Source organism: Zonotrichia albicollis, chromosome 4 (assembly GCF_047830755.1).
Source record: "Zonotrichia albicollis isolate bZonAlb1 chromosome 4, bZonAlb1.hap1, whole genome shotgun sequence".
Taxonomy (NCBI): Eukaryota; Metazoa; Chordata; class Aves; order Passeriformes; family Passerellidae; genus Zonotrichia; species Zonotrichia albicollis.
In genome coordinates this window covers 59,349,054-59,361,716 of record NC_133822.1, presented here as the reverse complement: position 1 = coordinate 59,361,716, position 12,663 = coordinate 59,349,054, and the positions used below count along the sequence as shown (strand labels likewise).

The window sequence follows — 12,663 nt, the reverse complement described above, 5'->3', positions numbered from 1 at the left end:
GAAAATTGAAAGCTATTTCATGGGAAACCTTTTCATTCAATTTTTTCCCACATCCAGTACAAAATAAAGCCAAGAAAAAAGTTTCCATGTTGATGTAGGAAGAAATTATTTACTGTGGGAGTGGTGAGACATTGGAATGCGTTGCCCAGGGAAATTGTGAATATCCCAACCCCAGTGTTCAAGGCCAGGCTTGATTAAGGCCTCGAGCAACCTGGTTTGGTGGGAGGTGTCCCTGCCCATGGCAGGGAGGGTTGGTGCTGTATAGTTTTTAAGGTCCATAACTATCAATTAACATTATATGATACTATGATTTATTTGTAATATTTAAGAAAAGTTTTCTTTAACTATCCCTTTGAACGACCTTAGTAGCAAGAATGTTGAGAAAAGAAAAATTAAACCTGTGCCAGAAAAGAGAAGACAAAGCATCTGGGCATGCTGGAAGTCAGGGGCTGTGCCAGCTGTGAGCTGGGGAAACAGCTGGGCAGGGAAAGATGGCAATGCTCTGTAAAGGTGGTGCCTTGCAATGGGTCACCTCTTCAGGGATCCTTTGAGGCTTCACTGCTTCACTTTCATTTCATGCACTCATAGTTCACTATTTTACCAAGACTGGGAGTTACTGTTTATTTCCAGTCTGCTTGGGAGTCAAGTCAGTGGGATTGCTTCACTTCTGCCACTCTTGCAGGAAAAGATCTTATGGAGAAAATCCTCAGTGCCTGCATGGCTTACTTGTATTTGTTTTGCTCCTTTGGCATTTGGAAAAACCTTGTGTTGTACAGGTACAGAGTAGCAGCTAGATCAGGATAGGATAGATTGATGTTTTCCTTCTTTAATTTTTATGATTCTATTAACTGCAGCTGGTATAAAGTTCTGATTAAATCTGTTAACTCTGCATTTGATTTTAGGGAGACACTATTTATTAGTAAAAGCATGATTCACTCTGTCTGCAAAATCTCACTGCTATTACAAGGTCATTGACGTCACAGTTTCTCATCATGACATTAATAATTTGTATTAATTATTTGTTAAATACTGATGGTGACCATCTGGATGGATTGCAAAAGCTGCCATCTGTCCCATTCTCAGGAATCATACAGAAGGAGGAAATTCAAGTAGGTATACTCCAAAGTGTTTTATTCAACAAGTGCTGCAATTATTCAGTCATGACGTAAAGCCAGCTTTCCACTAGAGGTGCATATAGCATTGCTGATCTAGGCAGCCCCCTACTGCATAATCACAAGTACTTTTTATTTAGTGAATACTGATGTAATTTGGCAACCCTTAGAAGTTGATAAAATCTGCTAAAGTTCAAAACCATTTTAGAGAAAGGATCAGAGTAAACATTAACAACCTCATTTGCTTAGGTTGGCTAACTTGAAAAGGCTGCATAGCATCAATGAAAATGCTTTGTCAATCACATTCTACACTAGATTAGTCTTAAAGTCCAAGGAAGAATCAAAGTTCACCTAAGTATATAAACTTCTGTCTAGTGCTCTCTGGTATCATTTACATGTTTAAGGAAAAAGAAAAATGAAGGAGAAGTCAGTAGCTATTGAGGAAATAATAGACGCCTCAAAAATAAAACTGGTGAGCAAATATTTTCTTTGTCTTCCTTCAATACTATAGAAGTGTTAGGTAGGAAATTGTGTCTTTCAGTTGCTTCAGTTGCAAAAAAACTAACTATGAAAAGCACAAATTCAGAGCTCCTCAGGCCTGTTTCCTGCAGCTGGAAGTGTCTTTTGTTATCACTGCCACTGCTGTTTTGAATGTCATGCGAATGTCAGATGAAGGCTTGCTTTTGGTATTTCACACAATTTAGTAGTTTGAGGTGCTAATGGGCAGTGTACAGCCCTCTTGCCTGCACAATTTACCTCATGCTGTAGAAAAGGTCTTCACAGAAAAGAGCATACATTACTTTGGGTCAGGAGAAGAACTGTGATCTACTTTTACATAGCTGCAGCATTCAAAAGCTGTGCAAAATGACCAAAAAGCTCAGCTCTGTCTCTGGCACACTAACAGACCAATGCCTACTAATCCTTCTCTATTTTGGGGGTAGAGCTCTGGCTAAAGGGAGCTAAAAGACTCAATTTTCATGCAACTGCAGTAAAGCTTCCTTAACTCTGAAACTAAGAGAAATTTTCTTTTTTCTTCTCTGATTCCCTCTTTCTAAAACGTAATTTTCTTTTCTGTTCTCTGGCTTCCTCTTTCTAAAAGGTAAACAGACAGAAATGAAAGTATTATTCAAAAATATACAGTTGTTTGTATGCAAGTACCTTTTACAAACGTGGTCTTATCACAGACCTTAACATTTGTTTAACAGCAGTAAGAGAAAAGGATAGTTAAAACAGGTTTCTAATTCTCCCAGTATTCATTCCTTATGAATTCCAAGCACCTGTGCAGCAGGATCTGCCAGCAAATTCCTGCTGTTTGGGGCCACCAAGAAGATTTGTTTTATCCCAAAGCCTCTGCTGCATCTTGTGTTGTTCTCTGTATACAGCAATGCAAGGCCTGAGGTCCTTAGGACGTGGCAGGCCATAAAGAAGATTATATTTAGCTCACTGCTCTCTGCAGCATACAGGTTATGATGCCTTCTGGAGAGAAACTTTATGAATTTCTGTCAATGGCACTTACAAAGATTGAATAAAAGACTTGTGAGCTCAGAGGCAACAACAGTGGCTACTTTGCTCTCCAGGTCCAGTCCAGCTTTTTACTGCAAGACAAAACTACCTTGTGGAAAACAAGGATTTCTTGTCCATTTTGATAAATACACTTCCAAAAGTACAACTTTAATGATCATCTTAGCACTTCCTTTTCCACCAGCCTAGGCCTTCAATGCCCTTTAATATACATGCAAAGTAGTTTATTAAGTAGCTGAGTATTTGCACTATATTTAAATTTATATTTATACATATTTATATTTACACTAGAAATATGTATTTGTGAATTTATCTGAAATCAAACACTACAGAAAGTATTTTCAACCAAAATGAAATTCTGCATGGTACACCCATGTGGAAACACTAGAACACAGAAAACTTACTGCAGTATGTTCAGAGGCTTAGATGTTAGATGACACCTCAGAGGACATAGTACAAAGCATAAAATATATAGAGTATATGATAGAAATAAATGTCTTTTTCACTTCTCTCTCAGCCTTATTTTTCCACTTGTTTGTGCTTTTCATTGCTTTTATAGGGAGAATTTAAATGATTTGATATATGCGTTTACATGCTGTATCCAACAAAAGTGAAGTAAGGTGGAACCAAGAATTAGTGCATTAGCTGGTGTTATTTGTGAAATAATAGTAAAAAAGCTAACAGATCTATCATTTAATTGGCATATTTTGTTTTCAGAACCTGGGGTCTAGTGGGCAGTACTCTTATGAATTGATTTCCAGCTGCAAGTTGGATGATGACATTATCACAGCTTCACTTAACTTCTGGACAGTGTCTGTTAATTTTGTGATCAGAAAAGTAAGAAAGAGCTAAAAACATACAATTAAAAGGCAGTAATTGAAAGGGCATGTACATCATGCAAAGGGTTGATTCTCCAGAAAATTCCTTTGCTTGGTCATATTTGATCAGACATTTATCTAGACAATGGACTTCTAAGTATATGACCAGGGCAGAAATGTACTATGACTGGAATATGAAGAGAGTTCATTTTTCTCTGATGAATAATGAACCACCTTGATGATCATTATTGGATGATAAAAAATGAACCAGTTTTCATGCATAATATATAATATCTGATATAATATATCTGAACATTAAGTCTCTGGTTGAGAATTGTGTAATTATGAAACATGTTAAAGATAAATATAGAAGGGGATACAATTTTTTCAGATGAAAACAAATCTGAGAAGGACAGTATTTTCTGCTAGTCTCTTTGCAAAATAAAAAGAGAAACTGGAGCATTTTTTAATTGTTATTGCTGAAGACCATTTGTACTCAAATATAAGTATTTTTTTTTTGCAACTGCAAAAGGACCAAGAATATTTAGCTGTAAATGGGATCTTCTAGATTCTGAGAACAGTACACTAAAACTTTGGCAACTGATAGTGCAAACACATCCTTACAAATAAAAAGGATAACACAGCTTATGTTCAACTTTCTTTAAGCAGCACAGCAATTGAGAAAGGAAGCTGAACCCTAGTCTTTCCAGCACAGTACTTGTATTGACAAGATTATGCATCCTGTCTGCAATAGAATTGAAAAGATGAAAAGTCACAATTTATTAAAACACACAATGAAGATACAAGAACTGCCCCAGTGTTTTCCCCTTGTCAAAACCTGCAAACACCCATTACACCAGGTATTGTTATTTAGAAGACAGATTTGTTAATATGTGTTAATATACATTTATTGATCAACTCACTATTTGGTCGAATGCAGTGCACATTTTGAGGTCAATTTGTGAACTTGAGAGATTGAAAAGGGGTTTTGTTTATCTGTCATTGTGAAGGCATGACAAGCAATCAACTGTGTTTTTATGTTTGATACCCCAGCACCACAAACACAAACTTTTACGGCATATGTGGAATGAACTTTGGACACAATTACATATTGAGATTTTTGTATTTGGGATGCATGTATGGGATAATAATGTTAACATTATACAAAATTCCTACTTTTGTGGTTTTCTCTTTAATTAAAATGATTAAGCAAGAAATAGATGGGTGAAAAATTTTTTTGTGGCTAAGATTAAGTAGCCTCATTTTACAAAACTGTTCCTTGAAGTGTTGCTATCAATTAAGCTCATGAAAACATGATTTAAGTGGGATATATTTAGGAGTGGGAAACGATAAAATATTGCACTAATCTTTTGCTTTCGATGCAGTCTGAGCAAGTACCAATTTTTACCAAGAGGCAAAACAAATTTTCTCTTGCAGATACAATACTCAACCTTTCAGGTTAGGTAGCAACATAGTCTCTCCTTGTGACAAGTAAAGCCAGATGTGTTGTGGTTCCCTGTTAAGCTTGCCAAGTCTGCAGGTGCAGTACAGGCCATCTGACCATGTGTAACAGGGTGAATGACCCTCAGATTGCTCTGCACAGCACAGCAGCTGCTGTGGAAACGTGCCACACACTGCTACTGCAGGAAACAGGCACTCTTGGTGGGTTCTTTGTCTGCAGTTATTAACCCCAGAAAAAAGGACAGCAAAGGAAGTTCCTGCTAGCAGGACTATTCCTGCAACTTGCTTCCTACTTGCCTCTTTTCATGAGCACTTCTGATCCAGGCAGAATGAAGGTGTGTGGTAGTGGCAGTCTAGCCATGATCTCTGTCTTCTCTGGGGACATCCTGACCTTTCCAATCACCCTTGGGCTTGTGAGTGTGACTGTGAGGTAGCGAGCCCCTTGGAGAGAGGGTGGCATGAAACAGGACAGGCTATCCTGTTGTGTGTTTGCAGGTTCCTCAAGGGAAAGCAGGCTGGCTGATGAGCTGTTTTGACCTGTCAGGACTCTCCAGATGCCTTTGATGAAGAGCTCTTGATATCCTAGAGTTTGGCCATTTTAGACAACTAGAACATGTCATGTGTCTGTTTTTTAAAGATAAACACACCCTCCATCATGCTTGAGTAGAGACATCCTTTGGGTTTATGGAGAGCTGTTTCCTACTGGAATTAATCCTTTTTAGCTAGTCCTGCATATCCAAGGTTTGCTGTTGACAACCTTGTGTGTGAGCACACTTTAGTAAAATGCAGTACAGGTTATTTAGAAGGTAACTGAACAGAATTCCTTTCAGGTTAAGGAGCAAGCTAAATTAAATATATTAATTAAATGCATCAATAACCAATCCTTGATCTCAGTTTATTGAATATTTTCATTAGTGATCTTGGAAGAAAAAGATACATTTATGCTGATAAAATTTACTGAAGTAGCAAAAGTAAAAATATTGCCAATACAAAGAAGGATGAGGATATCATAGAGTAAGAATTATATGACTGTGATGACAGAATAGTCTAAATGGAAGGAATATAATAGTACTGAGTGGAAGGTCATTCATTTAAATACTAATAACAGGAATGTCTGCAGTAAGCTGAGAACTCATTAACTGGAGATGACAGAAAAAGATCTGGTTACATTAGTTGTTCAGGGGATAACTATAAGCCATCAAAATGATGGGACTGCATAAAGGAGATAAATATGATCTTAGTATCCATCATGAGACTGATTTCCAAGAGACATGAGGAAATATTCAGTGTGGGATTCACTGGGCATGAAACGCTTTGAATGCAATAGGCAAAAAAAGGTGTCCACCCTTCAGAAAATATAATTCAAAGCAGAAAAGGTACAGAGAGGCTCTTGTTAGAACATGTCATTACATGGGAGGTCTGTCTGAAGAATGATGGCCTGTCCCATTTAGCAAAACAAAGTTTCAAGTTAGCTATGTTCACCCCCAGTAGTCACCTGGGGAGAGGACATTAAAAAATGGCATATGTCTTAAAGGAACACAAAACAAAATAAAATTTGTCCACAAGTGGAAATAGAAGATAAGCTTTTTAACAATAACTTGCAATCAGTCAACTTTTTTAACATACTCCAAATAAAAACATTGGGAATGTGAAACCTAATTGATTTTAGACAGAGCATTATTGGCTCATGAACTAGATTATGTAATGATATGTTAAATGAACTCAAAGCCCAGGAAATGCTTTTTAGTCCAGACTGGGCATTACCATTTTCAGCAGAATTCTCAAATTAAGAAAATTCTAGCTTTGGAAAAGGGTTGGACTGTTATTTTCTAGCTGTGCAACACTCACTGTGATACAACCATCATGCTTACAGACTTGAATTTTACAGTAAGAAAAACATATTGTACAAAGATTTGCCAAATTTGAAAAATACTTGAATAATATGCCATCATGCAAGTGAAAACTGTTGTGACATAGACCTGTTCAGGGACTAGAAGTCAATTGGCATAGACAACCTGTCTATGATATATTTTTGATATATTTTATTGCTACATTCAAAATCCTTCTCTTGGAAAATATGGAAATGCTAAATCTTCCTTAAAATTACGTTATATTTAACAACAGCTATCATGATATAAGATTTGGAATACCACATAATTCCATTTCATAATGCAATGTCTTTCAATTAATGTTTTCCTTTATAAAACCCCCCCAAACTTGGTATTAGAGACTGCAAATTGTGATCAAAGCTGTCCATTGCTAGTCATCCATGCTGTTAATAAACATTCAGTTTTTGCTACACAATCCTGCCTGCACAGCAGTTCAGACCCAAGTATTGAACACGGCAATCTTCTCTCATCCTATGGATGAGACCTCCATAGGACATCTCTTGGACACTGTCAGCAAGAACAAGGTCACAGGCCCCTGTGAGGTGTATTCACTCAGGTAGTCCAGCTGAAGTTTGCTTTTATAATCGCTCTAAGCTTCAAAGTTGAGTATCTTTCAGGACTGAGCCCCATGAATGGAAATTCTCATGTTCCAGTCTTTGCACACAGGCATTGAAGATCCCATGACACTTTATACAAAAGGAAGTGTGTTAACCCCAGTGTCCTTGCCAAACGCTAACTTCGTTAATTACAGCCTGCTTTCTTCAATGCTCCTTGCAGTTTTAATTAGAAATTGTATTATTCTCTTCCTGTACTACATTGTCACTGGTTGTTCCCGGTTAACCATTTGCTGTGCTAAAGGTTGTTTATCTTTTATCCAAAGCTGGCTGTATTTCAGAAGTGGGAAAGATGGCACATTATATTCTGCTATTTTAAATATTTCTGCTCTCATTCCTCATGAGCCGCTTGCATTTAAATTCCCTGAAACATATACATAAATATAAGTATCATGAATGCAAGGTTGGGAAATTATGTGACTTACAAGGGCTTCTCAGAACAACACAGGTATGAACCAATATGATACCTGCAAGCTAAGTCATTTGTTGGTACCTAGGAATTTTCATGCCCAAAAGTCTATGTTTCCACATCTAAATTGAAAACAACAACATGGTTCTGATATGGTGGAATCAGCTGGGTTTTTAAAGCATTTTGGGATTCATCAAGTTTCACAGTGCTGTAGAATTGTAAGATCATCATTGTACACATATGGTATAATTGTGCCATTTTAAGTGATTTGTACCTTTAGTAACATTGTGTTGAATTTTTGTGAAATTTTGTGTGTGTATATATATATATATATATACACACACACATGCACACATACTTATCTTTTAATATAGGCCTGGAAGCTATTTGAAGCCTGAGTACTGCAAAAACTTTCCCTGCTTAAATGACACTATAAGCAATAAATTGCATTACAATGTATAGAATTTTGGTACACATCCAAACAGCTGGATATATTTTGACTCACAATTTCTATAACATATTGTGCTGTGTATTTTGATTTTATAATTTGAAAATTAGTTGCTTACAGATGTCTACACTTCTAAAAGAACTTCCTGTTTTGTCAGACAAAAAGCATGTTTCCTCTTATTGTATCAGCCAATTTCTACTATAAGATTGCTCAGTGTTCAGTAACATTAGCAAAGAAATTGCTTGGAATTTTCTATACTTAATATATCAATGCAGAGCAAATTCAGGAAGACAGTTTCAGCAAAATACTTTGACACATTTTTTGACTTTATATTATAAAAGTCTCTGGTAATCAGAAAAATTATTAATTTTAAAGGAAGCCTTTCTTATGTGATTTTTAAACTAAGAGTGTTTTGGAGATTTTCACGTTAGGAGCCCAGTGAGATTTCCTGAGAAGGTACACACTGGAGGCCTGCAACATTCTCCCCAAACTTTCTTCAGAGTCAAGAATAAGAGACAGAGATCATTCAGTTCATTTGGACACACTCAGTTGTCTAAAACCAGTCACATTAATCATTTTCTATTTCTTCTCCTGATCCTGAATCCTGATACTGAGAATTATTCCTTGCGCACTAATTCATAGCAGATTTTTTGTGCTAAGTATGAGTGAGTGTGTGAAAGGGAGACCACCAGCGGCCGTATCCACAAAGCCACTTATCTGTCATAGCGGCCATTGCAAAACAATTCAGATTTCTACTGAATCACAGAAGAAAGAGACAGTTGATAGTGCAATTGGCACTAACTTTCCATAGCATTTCTTGTCACCTGTGCCAAGATGACAAGCCTGTAGTTTGTCCATCTTCCTTCTGGCCCACCTTGTAGATGGGCTTCACGTTTACTCCAATAACTGTGACCTCCTCAGTTAGTCAGGACTTCTGGTGAATGACTCGAGATGGCTCAGTGAGCTCTTCTGCCAGCTCTGTCAGGGCCCTCAGGTGAATTTTAGACTTTAGAAGTTTAACTAGACTTTAGAAATTTAATTATCTTTCAAGGATAAATTTGAATTTCTGTCTGAAAATTAGAATTAATCAATTAAGTATCTCATGTTTGTATCAAGTTGTGGTTTACATGCCTGTTTTTTTCATTAATGGCATTGATAATCTACTAAATTGAAGACTGCCACCAGTGTCATGCAAATTATTGAACTTATATACACACCTGTGTGAACTATGTAAAGAATGAGAGATGTGTATTTCTCATTTGTTAGATTATTTATTAATTATATTATTTTCAGAGGTTACTATTTCCTATCATTTCACAAAAACAGTAGCCTAAGTCATATAACAGCCTTGCCAAAGTCCACTGGAACCTGGATGTGTGGGAATCACACTGACTCTCAATTTTTTATGTCCTTCTGTTTTCATATCATTTGAATAAACCAAATTCATTAACATGAATGTAGGAAGTAATTAAACATGATGAGAGCTAATATGAGTTCTCTCTTGTAATGTCTTTGTTCCCATCACTGGAACAAAGAAAATGCACAGGTAAAACTGCAGTGACTTCTGTAACACTTGTCAGTTTACCCCTCAAATGAAACAAAGGTACCTAACGTGAGAATGCTCTTAGCATTCAAATCCTGCATCTTAAACATAGCTTGTTCTGAGTAATACTCATCTGAATTCCAAACATTCTTTAAAAAAGTATTTTCATTGAGAGATCAAATGTATAAGCAGATTTTTAAAACTGATTTGGTGTTGTGCCTTATAATGGTATTCAAGAATTTTCAGTTTTCCTAAGTAATAGAGCTATTGTTTAAAAATGAGCAAGTTACTTATATTTGTTTAATAAGAATTCTGATTGCTTCATTTCACAGTATGTAACAGAACTGCGAGACTTTATCTCAAAATAGATACTCAGATTATCTAGTAAAGTTATTAGTTAATTTAACAAAATCATTATTTAAAAATAAAGCTAGTTTAAAATTCCAGTTTTAACATAAAATATAGGCAGCACTTCCATGGAAAAACTTCACACTGTGCATGTAATTGGGAAAATTGTCTCCATTCAAAGTAACTTGTGATGAAGCTCACAGTCTCTACAAAAAGAGAAATTACAAGAGTGATTCCCAGCAGACCTATGGTTGGTGTCTTGATGACCTGCCTGGAAAATTCCAGGTTGTATCAGGATCCATAGCTGATGGGCAAATCTGTAAAAACACATTTTCCTATCTATGAAAAACAATTTTCTTAAATAACTCCTAATTTCCTTTCATGCTTTACTGTCTCAAGTCAGTGTTTGTATCCACATATTTTTCACCCACTTTTTAATCCTTTTGGGTTTTTTTGGTGTTTTACTTTTGTTTACTTTTGCATTTTTTTCTCCGGGCCATGTGGACCCAAAATCAGTTTCTAAATCCTTCAGTGTTGACCACAAAAAAATCTCCAAAGATGTCAGCACAAATTTTATATGCATGATTAAAAAAGCCAAAAAAGTTTTTCTTTTACTGCAAAGGACCAGTGCTGAAAGGTTGGTCATAGTGTCATAGGAACTGAGCAAAGCCTGAACTGCTCTTCAGTAAAATTTTGCATATTTTACAGTTATTTCATATGTGTAAGTTATTCAAATAAAAGTAATTGTACAATTACCTGAAATCCACCTACATTAGCCTTACATTTCCTAGTGTTCATTCTATGGGTTTATTTAAATAATATTATATTATATTTTTTAAGGGAATAAGGATACTGGTACATATGATTATAAGTGTTAAAACCATTAGGTTATCTGGTCTATAATGACAACAATACAGCTCCTTTCCTCAAAGTATATTCTCTGATGTACTGTCCACTCTAATTTTAACTATTATATATAACTAGGTCCCTGAATATATTGCTGGACCAGGCCCTCTATGAGGTACCAATTCAGAGTTTAGAGTTGTGGTTAAGAGAATCATACTGGAGAGTATGGTCAAAATCAGCATGGTAAAGTTGACTTTCAACCTAATGGATATTTGAAGTGCAGACATGGCAACACTGGATTTAGAAAGTACAATTTGGAATCAATTGAAAAACAGACACCATGGCTCATATCTTGCCATCACTGTAGATCTGAAGCCCACACAAATGGCACCTGTAGAAAAATGGCAGACAATGACTCTGCTTTCAATTTTAGTTAATACTGTGTAACGGGAGTCCTTCCATTTAGATATATGTACATATACTCCTTCTAAAGAAAACCAGACTCATAACCAAAGATATTTTCTCCTTGCATGCATTGGTTTTTTAAAAAAATCTTTTATGTCTTTTACTTATTTTAAATTTTTTCCCTTATTTTTCTTTCCTTTCCTACCCCTCAAGCTATCTAGCAGCATTTTGGATATATATAACAGTGAACAGGGAATGGCACCAGCTAATATGGGTCTCACAAATGCTTCTTGCCCAGCTAATCTACCAGTAAAAAGGGAGCTCACAGGTAAAAACTCTGAGATTTTAGTATATAACTGCATAAGTAATGGGGTGTGTCTTAAAAGTTGAATCTTATTCATGAAAAAGATATTCATAATTAAATTCCTGAGAACTTTCAGTTTCTGGTTTCATTTAATGAAAAGAACAAAGATAAATGAGAAATGTTTTCTTTCTGTTCTTCTCTTTAGAAATTCAGAAACCCTCTGTTTGCTCTTGTTTTCATGAACATTGTGCTTCCAAAAAAAACCTTAATATTTTAGAAAACAGTATATTCTTCCACATGTTGGCTTCTGACCAACAATATAAATTATTATCATCCATTAAATTCGTTCCAGGGTAGAACAAATAGTTCTTTTAAAACTTTACAATAAGGCTATTCAAGGTAAAGCTATATTAGTGGATTACAAACTTTAAAAGTTACATTCAATTAATCCAAAGAATGCTAAAAATCATGTACAGTTTGTTAATGTCACTCAGAGGAAACAGTGAGTTTATTCAATATCTTACAAATCTGATTAACTCTTGCACTATGGGATGTAGAAAATCCATATTCATCTTAGTGTATTGTAAGTTTTATCCTGATGTAAAATACAGGAAATTGGAGAAAAATACCCCTCCATAGCATTTCTATACTCTTACATTTTTAAAAAGTGCCATAAAAAAATGTTAAGCAACCTGCCAGACTTGTGTAAAATTTAGTACTGGTAGAATAAAGATTTTTCTATGATCTGTTTCAATAATAAAAAAAGTAATGCGGTAAAAGGACTGGAAATCTGGTCTCTGTGACAAGAGGCCATTTTCAGAAGATGAAAGAAGTACTGGAATTGCATTTTACGGACTATTTTAATAAATGTTACTTTCTGTCAGAAGCAGATACAAGAGCAATGGCAAAGGAGAGACAAAAAAAGGATAACCACAATCTCAGTAA

At 35.7% G+C, this 12,663-nt stretch overlaps 1 protein-coding gene across 2 annotated transcripts in view; it reads left to right on the top strand.

Moving 5' to 3' along the window:
• TFEC (transcription factor EC) overlaps positions 1-12,663 on the top strand; it is a 65,056-nt gene that overhangs the window by 34,669 nt on the left and 17,724 nt on the right. Inside the window, exons 4-5 of one of the 2 annotated variants that reach the window (XM_074539932.1) lie at positions 11,628-11,742; positions 12,606-12,659. In XM_074539932.1, coding sequence (XP_074396033.1) covers positions 11,628-11,742; positions 12,606-12,659 — 169 coding nt within the window. Of the gene's footprint in view, positions 1-11,627; positions 11,743-12,602; positions 12,660-12,663 lie in introns of both variants that reach the window. The other variant, XM_074539931.1, reaches the window with a different exon arrangement.